This window comes from Amblyomma mixtum, chromosome 4 (assembly GCF_055824585.1).
Source record: "Amblyomma mixtum isolate Tamu chromosome 4, ASM5582458v1, whole genome shotgun sequence".
NCBI lineage: Eukaryota > Metazoa > Arthropoda > Arachnida > Ixodida > Ixodidae > Amblyomma > Amblyomma mixtum.
Window position 1 is genome coordinate 133017574 of NC_143015.1, and position 19392 is coordinate 133036965.

The 19392-nt window shown below is 45.2% G+C and overlaps 1 protein-coding gene across 1 annotated transcript in view; it reads right to left on the reverse strand.

Moving 5' to 3' along the window:
- The window catches only part of Marf1 (meiosis regulator and mRNA stability factor 1-like protein), a 72196-nt gene extending 53743 nt beyond the window's left edge, over positions 1-18453 (reverse strand). The window contains exons 1-8 of the mRNA XM_089588047.1: positions 18263-18453; positions 17689-17743; positions 14999-15313; positions 13382-13551; positions 10435-10604; positions 6316-6516; positions 4472-4607; positions 1790-2173 (exon numbers count right to left, since the gene is read on the reverse strand). Coding sequence (XP_089444173.1) covers positions 1790-2173; positions 4472-4607; positions 6316-6516; positions 10435-10604; positions 13382-13551; positions 14999-15313; positions 17689-17713 — 1401 coding nt within the window. The 5' untranslated portion in view covers positions 17714-17743; positions 18263-18453. The remainder of the gene's footprint in view (positions 1-1789; positions 2174-4471; positions 4608-6315; positions 6517-10434; positions 10605-13381; positions 13552-14998; positions 15314-17688; positions 17744-18262) is intronic.
- Between the last annotated feature and the right edge of the window lie 939 nt (positions 18454-19392).

Here is a 19392-nt window from a genome sequence, read left to right on the forward strand (position 1 = left end):
CTTATGAACAGGTGTCTGAATTTTTTGTGAAAGATGATATATTGAAACTTGAAGCCTTGTACTACCAGCGGCTTTCCGAAGCTATCTATCTAGAGGTGAAAGCAAATAGCAAACTTTTCTTTTCTACTTACACTAAGAATTTACCTCATTACACGTTCAGACACCACTCCTTTTTTAAACCTCTCATTAGAACGAATTATGGTATGCAACTGCTCAACTGGCAAATTCCTAACTGTTTGAATCTTTTCCCGCCTTTAATCGAAATCATTAATTGTTATTCTTCCCTGATCTACTTCAGGAAAAAGGGGCAAATTTATTTTCTGTATAAGCTGTAAGCATGCCTACAGGATTTGGTCAATGACGCTGCTTGCGAATAGCATATCATAATCCAGTGTTGTCCTGTGATTTTATTATTTTCCACTGCATGAGTTTACGCCCACTGATTGGCTCTGTATTTTATTATTCAACTTATTCTGTCAATTTATTTTGTGCTTAGTTCACACAACTGTATAATTTGACTAATTAGCCCTGGCTTCAATCCTGCTCTTCTTAATTTCCTCTGTAATCGACAGATTGCCTCTGTCCATAAGCAAAATGCTTTATTTATAGTCATTGCTATGTGTGTGCTGTTTGTGATGCCAGTTTTTGTAGGGACATTGGCCCAGTCAGGCGTTCATTGCTATCGCCTTTAGCCTCTGCCCCTTGGCACTACTTCTGTACTGTCTTAAGCACAGTAAACAAACATCATCATCATCAGCCTGACTACACCCACTGCAAGCCAAAGGCCTCTCCCATGTCTCGCCAACTAACCCAGTCCTTTGTCAGTTGCCGCCACTGTATCCCCGCAAACTTCTTAATCTCATCCGCCCACCTAACTTTCTGCCGTCCCCTGCTACGCTTGCCTCCGCTTGAAATCCACTCTGTTACCCTTAAGGACCAGCGGTTATCTTGCCTTCGCATTACAAGCCCTGCCCAAGCCCATTTCTTCCTCTTGATTTCAACTAGGATGTCATTAACCCGCGTTTGTTCCCTCACCCACTCCGCCCTCTTCCGATCTCTTAACATTACACCTATCATTTCTCTTTCCATAGTTCGCTGCGTTGTTCTTAACTTAAGCTGAACCCTCTTTGTTAGCCTCCACGTTTCTGCCCCATAGGTGAGCACCGGTAAGATACAGCTGTTGTATACTTTTCTCTTCAGGGATATTGGTAAGCTACCATTCATGATCTGAGAGAACCTGCCGTATGCGCTCCACCCAATTCTTATTCTTCTAGTTATTTCCCTCTCATGACCCGGATCTGCGGTCACTACCTGCCTTAAGTAGACATATTCTCTTACTACTTCCAGCACCTCGCTACCAATTGCGAACTGCTGTTCCCTTTCTAGGCTGTTGAACATTGCTTTGGTTTTCTGCATGTTAATTCTTAGCCCCACCGTTCTGCTCTGCCTATCTAACTGATTGATCATGCTTTGCAGTTATTGTCCTGAGTGACTTAGCAAGGCAAACAAACAAGGTTTGGTTTATGGGGTTTAACGTCCCAAAGCGACTAAGGCTATGAGAGACGCCGTAGTGGAGGGCTCCGGAAATTTCGACCACCTGGGGTTCTTTAACGTGCACCGACATCGCACAGCACACGGGCCTCTGGAATTTCTCCTCCAAAGAAATTCGACCGCCGCGGCCGGGATCGAACCCGCGTCTTTCGGGTCAGCAGCCGAGCACCATAACCACTGAGCCACTGCGGCGGCAATAAACAAACCTAAAGCACATGCTGAAATAAGTGACACTTACCGTCACGTGCTCCTGGAAAAGCGCGAACAGCTTCTTCTTGAGTTCAGTGGCCTCTATGTCCGGGTCGAGGTTGGTGATGTGAACTTCGACAGGACCGGTTGCCAGTTGCGCCGGACTGTCCTGCAGCCTTGCTTTCGCGGCTAAATTCTTCCCCTGGGGGCTTCGGGGATTACCGGGCGAGCCCTGCGGCCTGGTACGAATGCGTGGCTTCTCGAAGCCTCCGACGCTGCTGCCACCGTGTTCTGACATGGCCCGCCCATGCAGGTGGCTCGACTTGGCCGAGGCGCACAACCGGGGACCTGGGGAGACGCTCGAAGTCCGCAGGGAGAGCAGTGACATGGCTGCCACCTCGCCGGAGACACGGTGGGCAGTAGGGGCCTCTGGCTGTGGACGAAAAGGACAGAAATTAGGTTTGGTTTGGTTTATTGGGGTTTAAGGGGGGACACTGGTCTTTGAGACCAAAAAATGACCAAAAAAAACGGTTTTCAAAAAGTGACATTTGTGGAATCTGCAGGTATTATTTTCCAACTGTACCAGTTTCTTCCTTCAGGAAATCAGCATTTTGACCATAATATTAAATTCACATCATCGTGTGAGCTGAATTTATGAAAGAACCCCAGGTGGTCGAAATTTCCGGAGCCCTCCACTACGGCGTCCCTCGCAGCCTGAGTCGCTTTGGGACGTTAAACCCTATAAACCAAACCAACCACCTATGCAGGAGCAGATAATTTAATGGCATGAAAATTTTGGACATCTGGCTGTCTTAGTATGTCGATATCTCAACATCTAGGACAGATAGAGCTGTCATATTGTTTGCTAAGGGAAGCTGAGGGCACAGTGTGTGCAATAATCGAAGCAGATTTGTTCAATCGCACTTCAAAAATTTTTATAATTTCGAAAAGTTTATCGATGCGTTACATTCACACCTTGAACATTGATATTCCAAGTGCTGTAAAATTACTAATGATAGTAAAATGGTTTTGATTATTGCGCTCTTTACTCACCATACTATGTATCCATGGATTAAAAGATGATTTTTTATTGAGCAGTTTTTTTTACACTGAGGTACTAATGAACGACTAATTGAAATTGATTATCTTGGAAACCGACTAATTTATGAGAAAAGTAATTTCACTGCTGAAATAGAAACTGAGCAAAGTGGTACAGTTTCATCAGGATTGGACTAAAAATAAGGAAAATAGGTCTAACACCAGTGTCCCCCCTTAACGTCCCAAAGCGACTCCGGCTATGAGCGACGTCGTAGTGAAGGGCTCCGGAAATTTCAGGGTTCTTGAACGTGCACCGAGATCGCACAGTACACGGGCCTCTAGAATTCGCCTCCATCGAAATTCAGCCGCCGCGTCCAAGATCGAACCCGTGTCTTTCGGGTCAGCAGCCGAGCACCATAACCACTGAGCCACCGCGGCGGCAGGACAGAAATTAGGACCGATGCAAAAATATTACTTATCATACGTTTTGATATGATTTATCATATATTATCACATCTTTACTGTAGGTTTACTCACATTCTGCACAAACACTGCAATGAGACGTAGCTGTCATACGAAGATCAAGACTTTGCAATCGCACCATCTTTCATAATGAATGAATGAAAAACATTTACTACTCAAAAGATGTCTTTCATACTCCGAACTTCATGTGGAGTTAAGGGGGAAAGCAGGTCTTTGAAAAGAAATTTTGTTAATGAAGTCACAATAATGGAATCTTCTAGAAACATGTATTTTTGTCTGCTGATTCCAAATATGTAATTTAGTTTTAAGTAAAACAAGTCCTTGTGCACTTACATAATATGTTATGTTAACTTTTTGCCGAGAGCTTTCAACAAATTTTGCTGCAGGAAACTTGCTAGGACACACGCCACTGGCTTGTCTTCACATCAAACTATGCAATAACGGAAAAATTACTATCCTGCCTATCATAGACATTAAGTTACAGGGTTTTGAATTGGCCGCTTCACAATCCTACAACTCACCTTTTATAACAGGCAGAATGATAATTTTACCTTTATTGCATAGCTTGATGTCAATAGAAACCAATGGCATGCACTCTAACAAGTGCCCTGCAGTAGAATTTCATTGAAATTCTCGGCAAAAGTTACCAAACAGATTGTACAAGTGCACAAGGACTTGTACATAAAATTCAATTGCGTATTTGGAATCAGCACGCGAAAATGCATGTTCCCCAAAGATTTCATAGTTGTGACATCATTAATGAAAATTTATTTCTAAGAACCTCCTTCCCCCTTAAACCTTGTGGTAATGAAGATAAAAGTGTGCTGAAATTGCTTTGTTATGGCCCCTGTTTCATTACATCCAATTACACTACATTATGTTTCAAGAGAACCAAACGTTCTTTCGTAATAAGGGAGTAATTACTCATTGGCATCCACCCGAGCGCAGCCATATGGCTACAAAGGAAAGCTATACAGCTTTCTCAGAGACTTCGTAGTTAAAGAAAAATTCGTCCTGGTCCGGGGTTCGAACCCGGGACCACCGCTACACCGGAGCAGTCGCTCTACCAATTGAGCTAACCGGGACGGCAAGCTTATGGTAGAACGAGAGCGAATTGATCAATAACTCAAAGTGGGAACAAAGGTTCCTTCATTACGACCATTACAGAGTTGAAACGACATTTAACTATAACCATAACCAGGCCTCTTACCTGGCTGCTGCAGCGGAAAAAGGGGGACACTCGGCCGACACTCCTCGACTTCTTGGCTTCCGGAGTGGCTTCGGCTTCCAAGCCAGGCATCGAGTTTGCCAGGCGTTCCGGACACCACGTGTCGATTACAAAGCCACTGTCATGGGGATGGGCAATAAGAACAGAAAAGCGAAAAGCGAGCTCTTGGGAGAATCGGTTGTACTCCCGAGACACAAACGCAGTGCAAGACACACATTCGCAATCAGGAAGCACTCAGCTGCATCTGTCCGTGCGTGTGTGTGAGAGCGCTTCTTTATATCGTGAACGTGTTTCTTGTGATGCAGTCTTGCCTCAATACAGTCTAGCCCGGTTATAACGAAGTCGGCGGGAATCGGAAATCACTTCGCTATATCCGCTATTTCGTTATATGTGGACTACGAAAAAAAAATGCAAACATCGGCATACCGATTTATTGCCTCTGAAAGAAGTCGTCCAGCGTCCCCTGAACAAGTGTCGCGAGTGCGGACTTCAGGATTGCGGCTTCCATACCATCCAACTGCGAACCAAAGATCTGGTCGAACTCCGCGATAACGCAATAACGATAAAAATGAGCCACGCTTCCAACATGCACAATGCTGCCGCGCTTTCTCCCTGCCTTGCGCACCGCGGCACCGACATAAAACAAAGCGCGCGCTGCCACACCTCCTGCAGACTGCAATCCAGCCGTGGCGCCGACTGCCTGGGAGAAATAGAGAACCGCGATTGGCCAAGACGCCCGCTCTCTGCGACGTCATCGAAAAAAAAAAAATCGTCTCTCTTCTTTTTAAAATTTTTCCCCTGCGCTGCGTGCTCTACCGCTCTACGCCGTGACGCCGTTCAAGGACGGCGCAACACGAGACCGGCGTGCCATGCGATGCAGTGAAGCAACCTTTCGCTCCGCAGGAGAGCAGACGACGCCACGAAAGGACGCCGTCAGCCGAATTTTGCTCTTATTTTCGCGGAAAAAATCGTCTCAAAGACGCAAAAATGTGTTGATTGGCAGATTATTTTTCGGTTGGTATTAAATCTCTTCGTTATATCCGCTGACGCGCTCTTATTTACTTCGTTCAAACCGGACCCAAAATGTATTGAAAATGCAAAAATGGGAATGGGAAATTGAAATCCCTTCGTTATAACCGCTATTTCGCTATAAGTGGCTTCGTTATAAACGGGCTAGACTGTAATAAGAAAAGAGTTTTGTTATAACCTTACGCAGTAACAAAAGCGCACTAGTTGCATTAAATGGTCACTTTCCCGGACGAACAGTTGCGACAGCAAACTCCTGGTAATCTCCAGCATGCACCGGAATCTGAAACTACTGAACCATCTGTTGTTCGGTTTGCTGCTAGTTAGCTGGGCTGCAAGCGAGGGCGCCGGTTTATCGCCTTTTGTCTCGATTTACCTCTGACTGCCGGCTTTGCGACTGTACGTTGCACGTTTATTGCTTCGAGCTGCGCAAGTGTCGCATGTCATCCAGTGGAGCACTACACAATGTGTGTTGGGCCGGAGGGGGTATGAGTCCTATATTTTCCGTAAACATTTTTCTTGAGGGGGTGATGTACAGGCATCAACACATGGTATACATTGTGTGTTATGACCTTTGTAGAGTATTTAAGGACATGTTCATGAAATATCAGCGTAATTTGTGTACCCCGTTTCTGCAGCCCTAACTTTAGAAAAAAATAAAGGATGCAAGTTAGGAGAGCAAATACGCTATACACCCAAGAACCTGTGGCCACTTCAGGGAGGTATTATATTCCCACATCTCCATTATACGGAGCTCATTTTATCCTCCACATAGTGCTTCGACGAAAGCTTCACTTTACCCGTTTTCAGGACGATGTGACGAAAACAAGTGGTAGCTGTCTGCCTCCGCGGATGACGACTCTGGACTGCGGCTGGTGCTGCTGCTGCTGCTGCGTTTCGAGCCTCCGCGGAGGCCCCGTGACCGACGTCTCCGGGTGTCGTGCAGTCCGACGGCAATGATAGACCCGAAGACGTCTTCGCCATCCATGCGTTTGCTAGCTCTGTGTGTACAATTAGCCACAGAAAGACAACATCACTCTCTAGGTACGTACTCCATACTGCTTTAGTTAACAGAACCCCACTATAGCAAACTCGGATATAGAAAAGCAAAATGCGGTCCCATTTCGTCTCCGTTAGATGACTGTACATTCTTTCGGTTATAGTCAAGATTTTTTTTTCAAAAAAAAAAAAAAGACTGCTACAGTAAAGAGCGTCTGGCCGTGGCGGCATACCTCCCGCGGGACGATTACAAAGCGGCACACGTGAGGCCGACATTGGGAGGTAAATGCATAACAAAGCCGATGAAACGATGCCCGTTGAGACAGCTGCACCACCAAGCTCGGAAGCTATGAGGAGAAGACAACTTCTCAAAGTCCTTGAGCCGTGAGGCGCGGCGTGCACGGGAAAAAAAAAAGTGGCTACGAATGCACAAAGGTAGAGGCGCGGCTCACTGAGGGCATTTCATATTAAAGCACGCTTCAAGAGCCCAAGGGGTCTTCTTCTGGGTTAAGGGGGGACACTGGTCTTGAAAAGAGAATTTTATTAATTTAGTCATAGTTATAAAATTTTCAGGGCACATATATTTTTGTGCGCTGATTCTAGATATGTCATTTAATTTCATGTAAAACAATTCCTTGAGCACTTATGCACTTTTATGCAAGTATTTTGCGGAGAGTTTTGAAGAAAATCTGCTGCAGGAAACTCGCTGAAATGTATGCCATTGGGTTCTCTTGACACCAAGGAATGCAATAAGGGTAAAATTATCATCCTGGCTATCATAGAACTGGAGTTACAGGGTACTGAAGCTGCCACTTCAGAAACATGAATACACACTTTCCTTCTCATTTCTGAAGCGACAACTTCAAAACTCTATAACTCAAGTTCTATGATAGGCAGGAAGACAATTTCACCCTTATTGTATTCCTTGGTGTCAAGAGAACCCAATGGCATACATTTCAGCAAGTTTCCCGCAGCAAATTTTCTTCAAAACTCTCCACAAAATACTAGCATAAAATGTGCATAAGTGCTCAAGGAACTGTTTTGCATGAAATTAAATGACACATTTAGAATCAGCACACAAAAATACATATTCCCTGAAGATTTCGTAACTGTGACTTCATTAATAAAAATTTTTTTTTCAAGACCAGCGTCCCCCCTTAAAAATAAATGTGAATAAAAAGCAAGGCTGTTATCTTCCAACCAAGGAGTAAACTTCTGCATACAAATAAAAAGCTACTACTTAATTAAGAGGAGATTGAGATAGTAGAAAAATTTAAAACACTTGGAGTCGTCTTTCTCGACACAATGTCATGGGACCATCATGTAGATACTATCTTGCCTAAACTCGCTCGAGTCGTAGGACACCTATATCGCCTGAAAACAATGCTTCCTGCGAGGATTAAGGAGCTCATATACAAATTTTTGTTTTTGTCCCATTTGAATTATTGTCACCTTGTCTGGGGCATGACCACTCTGAATAATATTGACAAAATTTATCTACTTCAAAAGAAAGCGATAAGGTGCATATTCCAGCTTAGTTTCAACCAGCATACAAACCAGTACTTTGAAGATGCATGTATTATGAAAATTTTTGACATCTATAGTTTTCAACTGCTTTCGAGGTATACGAAGGAGCTACTTCGTCATATTGATTATTTGGGGACACTGGCCTGCCTAACGCCGAGCGAGAAGCTGTATAACACTAGACAACACTCCCCGTGGCAGACTAAGACTCCAAGAACAAACTACGGATTACAAATGATTGCCTTCCAGCTGCCTAAACACCTAAACACGTTACATCATAAAAATATTGACGTAATTAGTACGCCGATCCGTGACCTTTGTAAACGTTTCCTGTGTTTCAAAAATTAGTCTGGTTTTATTATCTTTTCGTTTTTCCTTTTTATTCGATGTCTGCATCAAAAGTTTGTAGTACTATTTTTGTTATTGTGATACTGTTGCGTATGTATTCTTTGTTCCCCTGATGCCTCTGTATATGTAGGGGCCGAGGGCTCGTCAAGCCTTGCTGGCTTTTTTCCTCGGCCCTTTTCATCGTTGTGATGAATAAATCTCTATTATTATTCTGAGTAGACCTGTGCAAATTTTGGATAATTTCGAATATCCGAGATGTGGCTCTGAAGTGCACAGCAGACGGTGGAAGGCATGCTCAGCCAATCATGTGACACCCACTCACGCGACACCTTTTTGTCACATGCACTGCCTAATGAATACAAACACGTGCGTTTCCAACTAGCGCATATGTTTCAATATGGGCAACTTTTTTTGCTGTTTTTTTTTTTATTGAGCCTATCAGCAAAACAGGGTGCCAACATGCAAAATTTAAGAAACCGCTCTTTTAAATGATACCAACATAACTATTAGCACAGTAGCGGAGCAGGAGGTGTACTTTTTGGCAAACGAGCTGCTTTATTATGCACATTAGCTCGAAATGAGACACCAGGCATATTATAAATTGATATCATGCCTCAAATATTGGCAGAGGAGAAAAGAAAGTTGGGGAATCTATAGAATAATAGTTATCAATTCAAAAAATCCATCTTTACAAAAATCAATTTTCAGCAGGCTAGCACTAGCAAAAGCCGTCCTTGGAGTAACTCAGGAAAGCTCAGAGAGGTGTCAGGCCGGCTACAGCCAATAGGAGGAATCTCGAATAAGTCCCCAGGAGTGTTGTGCCAGCTCTAGATGATGTCAGGAAGCTCGGGTGTGCTTGGAGAAGCATTGTGCCAGCTGCAGCCAATGGGAGGAGAGTGAAAGATGCGAATAATACGATGGAGTGCAGCAAAAGGTAAATCATTGATGAAGCCAGTCCTGTGACATATACCGAAGCCAAACGATGTGCACAGGGAGCTGAGTAGCAACCTAAAAGAAAAGAAAACCAACTCGAGTCAAACGATCCAGAGGATACAGCGAGATGGCAAGCCGAAGTACAGTGGCAAAGACAGTATAACCTTGCTAAACGGGATGAGGGAGTAGATGAACAGTGGGAAGTGCAAAGAAGAGCAAGAAAGAAGAGGCGAATGATGAAGTTGCCAGAGGAAGGTGCAGCCGAGAGGCTTCAGAGACTGCCCAACTGAGGGAACGGTGACTTGAGTTGCAACGAGCAGCTCAGGTGGCTTATCACAAAAAGAGAGCCGAGGACAGAGCGCAAAAACATTTGGGTGCAACCCGAATTTTCAAGCTTTACAAAAAGCTAAACAAAGATAAACAAAGCTAAACAAGGGCAAACGTGCCAGTGTACCAAAGTCGCACTTAGCTTAATCAGGTAAATCAGGGGCAATTTTTTAGAGATTCCTTCCACCTCTTCCTAAAACCCGTGCCCCCCTTGACTGTATTACAAGTATTTTGCAATGTACAGTGCCAATCTCCTATGCAGCACTTCCATGTCCGTGGAAGACCTACCTGTCTTCATGAATAGTGAAAACATTCACTCAATGTCACAGCAGCCATTTGAAATGTGCAAGAGTCTGAAGCAGCACGTCGTTAGTGTTCCTAAAACATACTTTTCGAACTTATCTACAAATTCGATCGTGTACAGCTAAAAAGAGGTTTTTTAAAATCACCAGTAGACTAAAAACACACACCTGGAATGAGTACAACAGACGCACTACATTTCATGCGGTCGCTTCAGCTTTGTGAACTGAAAAAACATATGTTCTCTAGAAGGCGCATTTCTGGGTGGAAGTCAATTTTTAAGAAATCCGAGAGCAAGAATGAGGTAAAATCAGGTTTTACCTGAAAATGAAGGGCCCGATTACATAACGAGCATTGCAACATGGCACATCTTTGGGGGTCTGCGCTTTTGACAAAGCCTCTACAGTTCTGCCCCCATAGCAATGCTTCACATGGGTGCACACGATTACCCGGTGCCAAAGCGGGATGGAGGCACAAAAGACACTTGCCTGAGTGCGGCGTCTGGGGTGGGGAAGCGCAGGACGGCCCTGGGGCCAGCGATGGACAGCACGCGGCCTCCGCAGTTGTCGGACAGCTGCCGGAGTCGCTTGTCCACTAGGCTGTATTCCTTGTCCGTCGGAAGGTCCAGCACCACGAGCTCGCAGCACCGGGGCTGGCCCTGCACCATCATACGCCATTCCTCCATCATGCACTTGCACGCATCTAGCGTTTGCTCTGAACTGAAAACCACCTGAGGTGTGTGAATACGAAATACTGGTTCCGAAGCGAATACGAATAAAAAGTAGTTACAAACTGAATCCGACATTTCCAAATATCAATTCAGGTATGGTTCAAAGTAAACACGAATGCTTTTCCAAAGGACACAGCTATGAAACGAAACATAACGTAAACAAATTTTGATTTACCCGCCATCGGTAAATCAATTCTTAACAAAGAGCCCTAATTGTGATTAATTTCTTTCCATTTCTTCCTACAAGCATTTTGCACTGCTTCATGATCTTCATTATAATTCAGTATGACATCAGCTTGCTTAGTTATGTACTTTATATGTTTCGGTGGTCCTTTTTAATAGCTTTTATTTCTCTCCCATGTGCCTGCTTTAATTGTATCCCATACGTGTATATTCTGTTTTGTATATTTGTCTGATCTGTCGTATGCTGTTAAATGTTTTACTAGATATATTTAATCAGAAGGTCCCATTACAGTCTCTGACTTCGGGACCTCCTTCTGCACAATATGCTGTACTCTCAAAATGTATCAACAAATAAAGACTGATTCTGATCGGCATTAAATAAGGGAGACGGAATCTTGCACCAGTAACAGTAATAAACTACTGAATGCTGAAGCTTATTGAACGCTGTCATGAAGCACTGTAAGGTGGCCAGAACCTACTCACTGGAGGAGTGATGTCAGTTGTCAACTACAGTCAACGACCGAATTTTTGGATGCCCAAATTTTCAGACATGCCCGATATTTCGGACGTCGTCGTGGCACCGCCACAAGCCCCATAAAATCAATGTATCTGAAATTTCGGACGCTCGAACTCCCTGCCGTCCAATTTTTCAGACTTTTTGACGTGGCGGAAGGTCCTCAGAAGGTCCACACTTTTTTTTCCAGATTCGAGGGTCAATTTTCGGGGTGCGGCCCATACACGCGATGTGTGTAAAAAAAATTGTTTGCAAATAAAAACACACCAATCGCGGAATGAGCGGCACTTATTCTGCGTTCAATCGTCACTCGCAGATTATTTAGACTCTGAGCTGGTGCTGTGCTCTGGCGCACGCTTATCCCACAAGAAGCCACGCAGCATGTCCGCTGTCAATGCGTAGCCGTTGTTCCGCACTTCGATCACAAAAGAGAGCATCTCTTCTTTTAGTTCAGGAAACTCGCACGGCTTGCCTCGGAAAGCGCACTTTTTGCAGCTTCTGTTTCTCAATGCATCCTTTTGGTTGCACCTTTCTTGCCTGCCGCACGCTTGCCGTGTTCGAGAGCCAACTCCCAGGCGTGTGGCTATTAAGGTGCTTGTCCATCGAGCTAAAACTGCAACGCTCGGCGGCAGCACGCGAAAGCCACAACCACCGTAACTACGGCGAGCACGCTAACACGCCACAAAAACAACAAACGGCTGGAGCTGGTGATACTGATGCCGATGTGGATAGCGGGAGGTCATGGTGGAGAAAAAAGTTAATGGTGATGATGATGACAGCGGCCTTGGGCGCCTTCCGTGAACGGCGCTTGGAAGCTCCTGTGCGCGTGCGTGGCCTCCACGAACAAGCGCACCGTTGCTCGCAGCCGGAGCTGATCGCGGAGGCTACGGCGTGTGCATTTAGAAGGCTACTCCCGCCTGGGTCATGGAAAGTTCGGATGCGGCCCTTACACGGATTTATTTTTTTAAAACATTTCCTTCGGAAAAACGGGGTGCGGCCCATACACGGGTGCGGTCCTCACACGCGTTTATACTGTAATTTGTACAATGGAACCCCATTAATTCAAACTGCAGGAGAGATTGAAAACATGATCAAACAAAACGAAATTCTCCATTTCTCGGTTCCTATTGTTTTTCCACCTTCGCGTTCTTGTTTACGAGCCCATCGTCCTGCGGGCGCAGCGGCGTGTTCGCTTTCCCGTTTAGACTTTGTCCCAACCCGTGCGTTCATCGGTGGCATGCCGAGGGCAGCACAGCCAGGCCGAGCTCGTGAAAGCGGTTGACGCCCGTCGTCCGTGCACATGTCGCGCGGCGAAATATAGTCATGAGGAGCTATGGAATGAGTGCAATACAACTGGCCGCTTCCTCCGGCATGCTGGTAATAAGTTCGTGATTTTTTCGGTGAAATTTTATTTTCCAGACTGCCCCATTTTTCTGTCGTTTTTTTGCGGTCCCTAGAGAGTTCGAAAAATTGGTCGTCGACTGTATTCAACAGGGAAATTGATTTTCTGTATCTTGGCACTGGTCGTGTCATCCACCCCTCAACCACAAAATCTAACATAGCAAGTTGCAGAAGCCTTTGAGAGCAGTGATTATAAGCAACAATCAGGTACAAATCTCTAGCCACTGACATGCCATTGACACAGCCACTAACACGGTGAGACCCCCGTTCACCTGGCCTTGCACTACTCTCTCCATCGCTCCTCCGAAGAACTCTGAATCTAATGTGAAATCCTGCAAACCCTCCCTTACTATGCTAGCAACAACGGAACGAATGCGGGTGAGTTCCCCATCAATACGTGTGGCTGACACGGAAGTTAAACTTTTGAGAATGGACAACCAGTCTGGTTTCAAACAAGTTAGTCTGCGCTCATCCAGTCACGTGTGTCATCATCTTCCTTTGTGAATTCTGCATCCTTTGTATTGACTTGGTGCAACTTCAAAGCAGTCAAAGCAATCAGGTATGCTCAGCTCTTCCAACAGCCCTTGCACAATGGCAGTCATCTCACCTTGGGTTGTGGGGTGCGGAATGGCACGCCTGCTGCCACCTGGGCAAAGCTGTAGCACTCGTGTGCGCAGGCGGTCAGTGCCTCCGGGGCCGAGCTCCCGTGGAGCAGCACCACCCGGATTTGCTGCCGGTGCCGGAAGTCCGACAGCTCCGTCGAGAAGTTCACATCGCCTGCGCACGTGACCGGCACAAGAAGAAAAAGAAGAGGTTTACACTTTTGCCAAAACAGGTGCCAGTGAAACTTTTGATACGTTTATTTTCACATGCAACAACTCAGAACAGTCAGCGGAACTGACTACAGTCACACAAAGTTCAACGAGTTGCTTTCACATTCTGTCCATGTGGTCTAATAGGTGCTTCCCACTTTTATTGAAAGCAGTGAAATCACAAAGAAAAGTAGATGCCCACTAGTCGCAAAGTGAACACGGGAGTTCCATCTTTATGGCTGCTGTTTGGCTAATCAGACATTCAGTGAGTGAGTAATAGTATCGGCAAAAAGCTTTTCACATAGCCGAAGAGATGAAGTATCTTGACCACTAACTTACTTCACAATACATGGCAGTTTGTATTTGGTATCCACACCATACTCATTTATGTCCACTTATGTTTACATTCATTCCTGTTCGAGCCAGATCAATGCATGGCTACCACAGTTTGTTTTCTTTACTCTGCTAATCTCGTTTCGTACAAACACAAATGTTATATTAGCTACATAAATAAGCACACTGGCTGCGTTAATGCCCTTTGCCCGCCTGTAAGCTGTGATCTTTGCATAGACTGAAATTTGTGTTGGACTTTGCATACTTGATGCTATAATTAAATAATCTGAACATTTCCTTTTTGTTGCACGACCAATTTTACTCCAGACGCAACAGGGCTTAGGCTAGTTGATTATGCAATGTAGAGATAAAAAAGGCACAGAAAAGATGGGGAGCCAGAAAGACTGCGAGTCTTTTGCTGTGTCCTCATCTTTTTCAGCACTTTCTTATCCCGACAATGCCTTTATTTAGTTTGCGTTTTTGATAAAAGATCCCATTACAGTATTTACTATGGGACCGTCTCCTGTATGCTTCTAATCATGTGCTCTGCATAATCAAACAATTTTACCAAAATATTATACACAGCTCTCTAAAATTAAATAGCCTGAACAGTACGTTGTTTTTGGCCCAACTGCTTTTATTTAATTTCTGTCTTCGATAACAGCTCCTGTTAATTTTTTTTTTACCTACATGCATCTAACCAAGTGTTTTCTGTAACTCAATTATTACACGGCAATGTTACTTGTACATGACTGTGCACAGTTAAATAATATGAACATTTGTTGTTTTCTGCATGACTGCTTCGATTTAGTTAGCATTTTTGATAAGAGACCTTGCAAGGGCTTACCATGGAAACTAGTCTAGATTGTCGTTAAAGAACCCCGGGTGGTCTAAATTTCCAGAGCCCTTCACTACGGCATCTCTCATAGCCCGAGTCGCTTTGGGATGTTAAACCCCATACACCAATCAACAACCAACCAGTAGGTGTCAAACCATGCGTTCCAGGCACAAGTTGTGCGAAACACACAAAAAAAGCACTCTGAACATCGAACAGCTGCCAAACTTGCAAGTAGACTGACCTGATATGAGCATGAGCGTGGCGGGGCTTCCGTGGATGTCGACGTATCGCCGCATGCACTGCTTGAGCTTGTCGTCGGCCGCATTCTTGCTGGTGGCGTTGATGTGGACCACCGTGACTTGGGCCAGGTTGAGCTCCTGCACCACCTCGGGCCGCTCCTTGCGGATGTCGCAGACACACAGGAACTCCGCCTCCGCATGGCCCGAGAAGAACAGCTGCCGGATGTGGCCCACCAGAGCAGTGGCCGACTTTCCCCGCGGCACCTGGCAGTTCTCAATGTCCCAGAAGACCCCGATGGGCAGCAGACTGCGGTCCCCTGCAAAAAACAACGCGCCACATTGCCCTGAACAAAGATATCTTATCTCAACTTGGCAGCTTGTCAACGTCCTGAAAGGCACTGATAACAATCAGGGAGCGACTCTCTGCAAAACAAGCAGCATCACGATACCATACCCGATAATAACGAGCTTATAAACGTCCAGGAAAACAGAGATTAAATGGAAAATGCTATCCTCTGCAAGGCATACACCATCGGCATTGAAGACAAACTGAAGTTGGCATCAGTTGACAGATTACTCAAATGTTTAGGGGAATCCCCCAAGGTGGAGTAAATTTGTAATAAGGGAGTAATTACTCATTGACATCCACCCAAGCGCAGCCATACGGCTACAAAGGAAAGCTATACAGCTTTCTCAGAAACTTCGTAGTTAAAGAAAAATTCGTCCTGGTCCGGGGTTCTAACCCGGGACCACCGCTTCACCGGAGCAGTCGCTCTACCAACTGAGCTAACCGGGACGGCAAGCTTATGGTAGGGCGAGAGCGAATTGATCAATAACTCGAAGTGGGAACAGTGTTGCTCAATTTACTCCACCTTGGGGGATTCCCCTAAACATTTGAGCAACACTGTTCCCACTTCGAGTTATTGATCAATTCGCTCTCGCCCTACCATAAGCTTGCCGTCCCGGTTAGCTCAGTTGGTAGAGCGACTGCTCCGGTGAAGCGGTGGTCCTGGGTTCGAACCCCGGACCAGGACGAATTTTTCTTTAACTACGAAGTTTCTGAGAAAGCTGTATAGCTTTCCTTTGTAGCCGTATGGCTGCGCTTGGGTGGATGCCAATGAGTAATTACTCCCTTATTACAGTTGACAAATTAGTGTGTATGATTTCACAAAGCCCCAACATCTCTGCATAACAGGTGTCTGATATCAACAGCAATCAATGTAACCCAAGGATATCTCATCTTTAAACGCTAACTGACTTTTGAACCCCAATTTTCTCTAAAGATGCCAGGCCACAGACTTTACCTTATCTAAATGATGACAGTAAGTGAGACATAACTGCCAGCATGGATGGAGGCCAAACACAAAACGCGCCCATGTGCTGTGGGTGAGAAGCCAGTGCACATTAAAGATCTCCAGGGGATCAGAATTATTCCAGAGACCTCCACTACTCTACCTCTTTCCTTCTTTCACTCCCACCTTCCTCCCTTCTCTTATGGCCAGCACAGTTCAGGTGTCCACCAAGATATGTTAAACAGATACTGTGATTTACTTTCCTTAAAAACGATTTTTTTAGGTACTTTCATGAATGCTTATCACACAAGCAGTGATGCTCATAGGCCTCTTTGTTACAAAATGTAATGAGGTGACTTCTTATCATCAATGCTGACAACAGCTGAAGCTTACAAACAGCATTATGGTAGGGCAATTACCTCCTCAACCTTGACATTTAGTCTCAATGCATCCATTGTATGCATCATTTATTTTATTTAATAAACATTACAGGCAGTGAAGGGCACTGGGTAAGGGGGGTTACAATATCAAAGTGGATCACAGTAAACAAGGGGCAAAACACTACTCATTGCATTGTTGCAAAAATAAAAAAAGATACCTAATTCCTAAGCATTAATAGAACTATACATGGTCACTACTGAATAGAATATATACAAGAGAATTCCCCCCCCCCCCCCCCCCCCCCCCCCCGTCTGTGCACATTAAAGATCCCCAGGTGGCGGAAATTATTCCAGAGACTTCCACTACCCCACCTCTTCCTCTCTTTCTTCTTTCACTCCTACCTTCCTTCCTTCCCTTATGGCACCCAACGAGAAAGATACTGCACCATTTCCTTCACTACAGCACCTCTTTCTCTCTTTCTTATTTCACTCCCACCTTCCTTTCTTCCTGTGGTGGGGATCAGGTGTCCACCAAGATATGTGAGAGATACACTGCGCCATTTCCTTTCCTCAAAAACCATTTTTTTTTTATTCTAGCAGTACAAATAAATCGGTAAATTGGTTTTTGAGGAAAGGAAATGGCGCAGTATCTGTCTCGCATATATCGGCGGACACCTGAACCGCGCCGTAAGGGAAGGAAGGTAGCAGTACAAGCTACAAACTAAATTTGGACATGAACGAACGATTACCTCATGCACTCTGCACACATGTAGCACTCCCATGATACAAAAGATTGCTATCGGAAACCAAAGACACAGTAACGTGCAACAGTTCTCCCAACATAGCACTGGGGTTCATGATGGCTACAGTGAACACATACACAAAAACAAAGCAGCGCTTGTGCTATCCCAGCTCTTTGTTCTACCCAAGTGCGAGCCGCAACACTAGCAACAAGTTTCAATACAACCCGTACAGCATCCTTTGGCCGATTAATAGCAAAATGCCGTCGGGCAATCTCACCTTTCTTATTTTCTTTGGCCTGCATGCTTGGATCAGGGTGCAAGGTAAGCTCGTGCTGGAAGAAAGTGCAAAAAATAAGCGTTAGCAAAGCCAACAAGCGTAGCGACGATCCCAAAGCGCGGATGATAACGTTCGCTTGGTCAAACAATGCGATCACACGGTAACGAGACAAGTGTACGGGTTTTCGGCAGTCGCGAGCTATAGAAGCGCTCAAGGCACGAACGTACGCGTTTAGATGCTCGCAAACAACTCGAGGACAACTCACAAGTTTGCAGACGCGGCACCGAAACACAGCGAAAGCCGAAAAGTCAGTTTAAAATGACTCTGTGCGCAATAGCGCGCGACGATGATACCCGACATCTGTGGCCACGGTAGCACGTTGGAAGCTTTGCCGAAAGAAAAGAATTCAGGCCCAGTAATGGGCTCCGCTCCAATCTACATGCATACAAACAGTTACCGCAAACAACTGTACAATTATGCCTCTTGGAAAAGCTGCGATCAACAGTGAAGAGTTGTAGCGAGACTGTTTGTACACACGATCGGCCTGAGGAGGCGATCGGAAACGGCCACTTACCGCGGCAGTGCCGGCGATTCAGGCACAATAAGCGAAACGAAAGTATGCTAGAAGCACGTAAAAGCCTGGCTTTTTACAATGGGCTGATGGCTACGCCCGAAAGCAAGAAAATACGCCAAGTTTTGGCCACAAAATTCCTTTAAACTGCACAACCGCCAGCCATCTTGTCACGGACTTAACTGGCCTCGATACCGCTGCTGCTACGGTGAAAATCATTAAACACACTTGTTCACAAAATTATTACTTTATCGAGTAATTTTATTCAAATTTTTAACGTATTTTTATAAACATTAATAAAAATGTTAAGTTTTGTAAAGTTAATTATTACTTAGTTGCAGTTGCTTGTTCAAGATTACTTGTTTCTCCGCCAGGCAAATCTAGGCGCATGAGCGGTAAATTAGAAAATGTTTTGTACGCGTAAAAATTGGCAACACGGTTATGGGAATATGACGACAAACTGAGCGATAGCTATTGATTTTTGAAAGCGCGGGAAAAAACGAAGGCCAAGAGAAGTGGGCAGGAGAAGCGCCTGTCCCGTCCTCTGCTCTTGGCCTTTGTTTTTACCTGCGTTTTCAAAATCCAATATGCTCTGACAACTACACCAGCATACGAATTTGTTGAGCAAAAGCTAGTGCGAACCTGGTCAGCAGTCGGAAACGCCTCTTGCCGCTGAGAGTGGCGAGCCGATAGTAATGCCGTGAGGTCGTTGCAGACCACAGACGATCACACACGAAGCAACTGACAACTTGCATAGAGTTCCAGTGACTTTAAACTTGCAGATCATGGAAGACAGTTGGGCTAGTTGGTGTGAATTCGTTAATGACTGCGACATTGCAACTAGCGTGGAAACACAAGGACAGCGACACAAGAAACCGACGGGACAGCACGCTAGTGAAGAAGGAAGTTGGGAAGGACAGGGCCCTTCCCAACTTCCGACGGGACAGCACTAGCGTGCTGTCCCGTCGGTTTCTTGTGTCGCTGTCCTTGTGTTTCCACGCTAGTTGCAATGTCGCAGTCATTAACGAATAAACTTGCAGAGTAACGATCGCCCTCTACAATGTGCCCACCAAACACCCTCGTTCGCAGACGGCAATCTCGCATTCTTCGAAAAGGGGAGGGTGAGAGAGAGA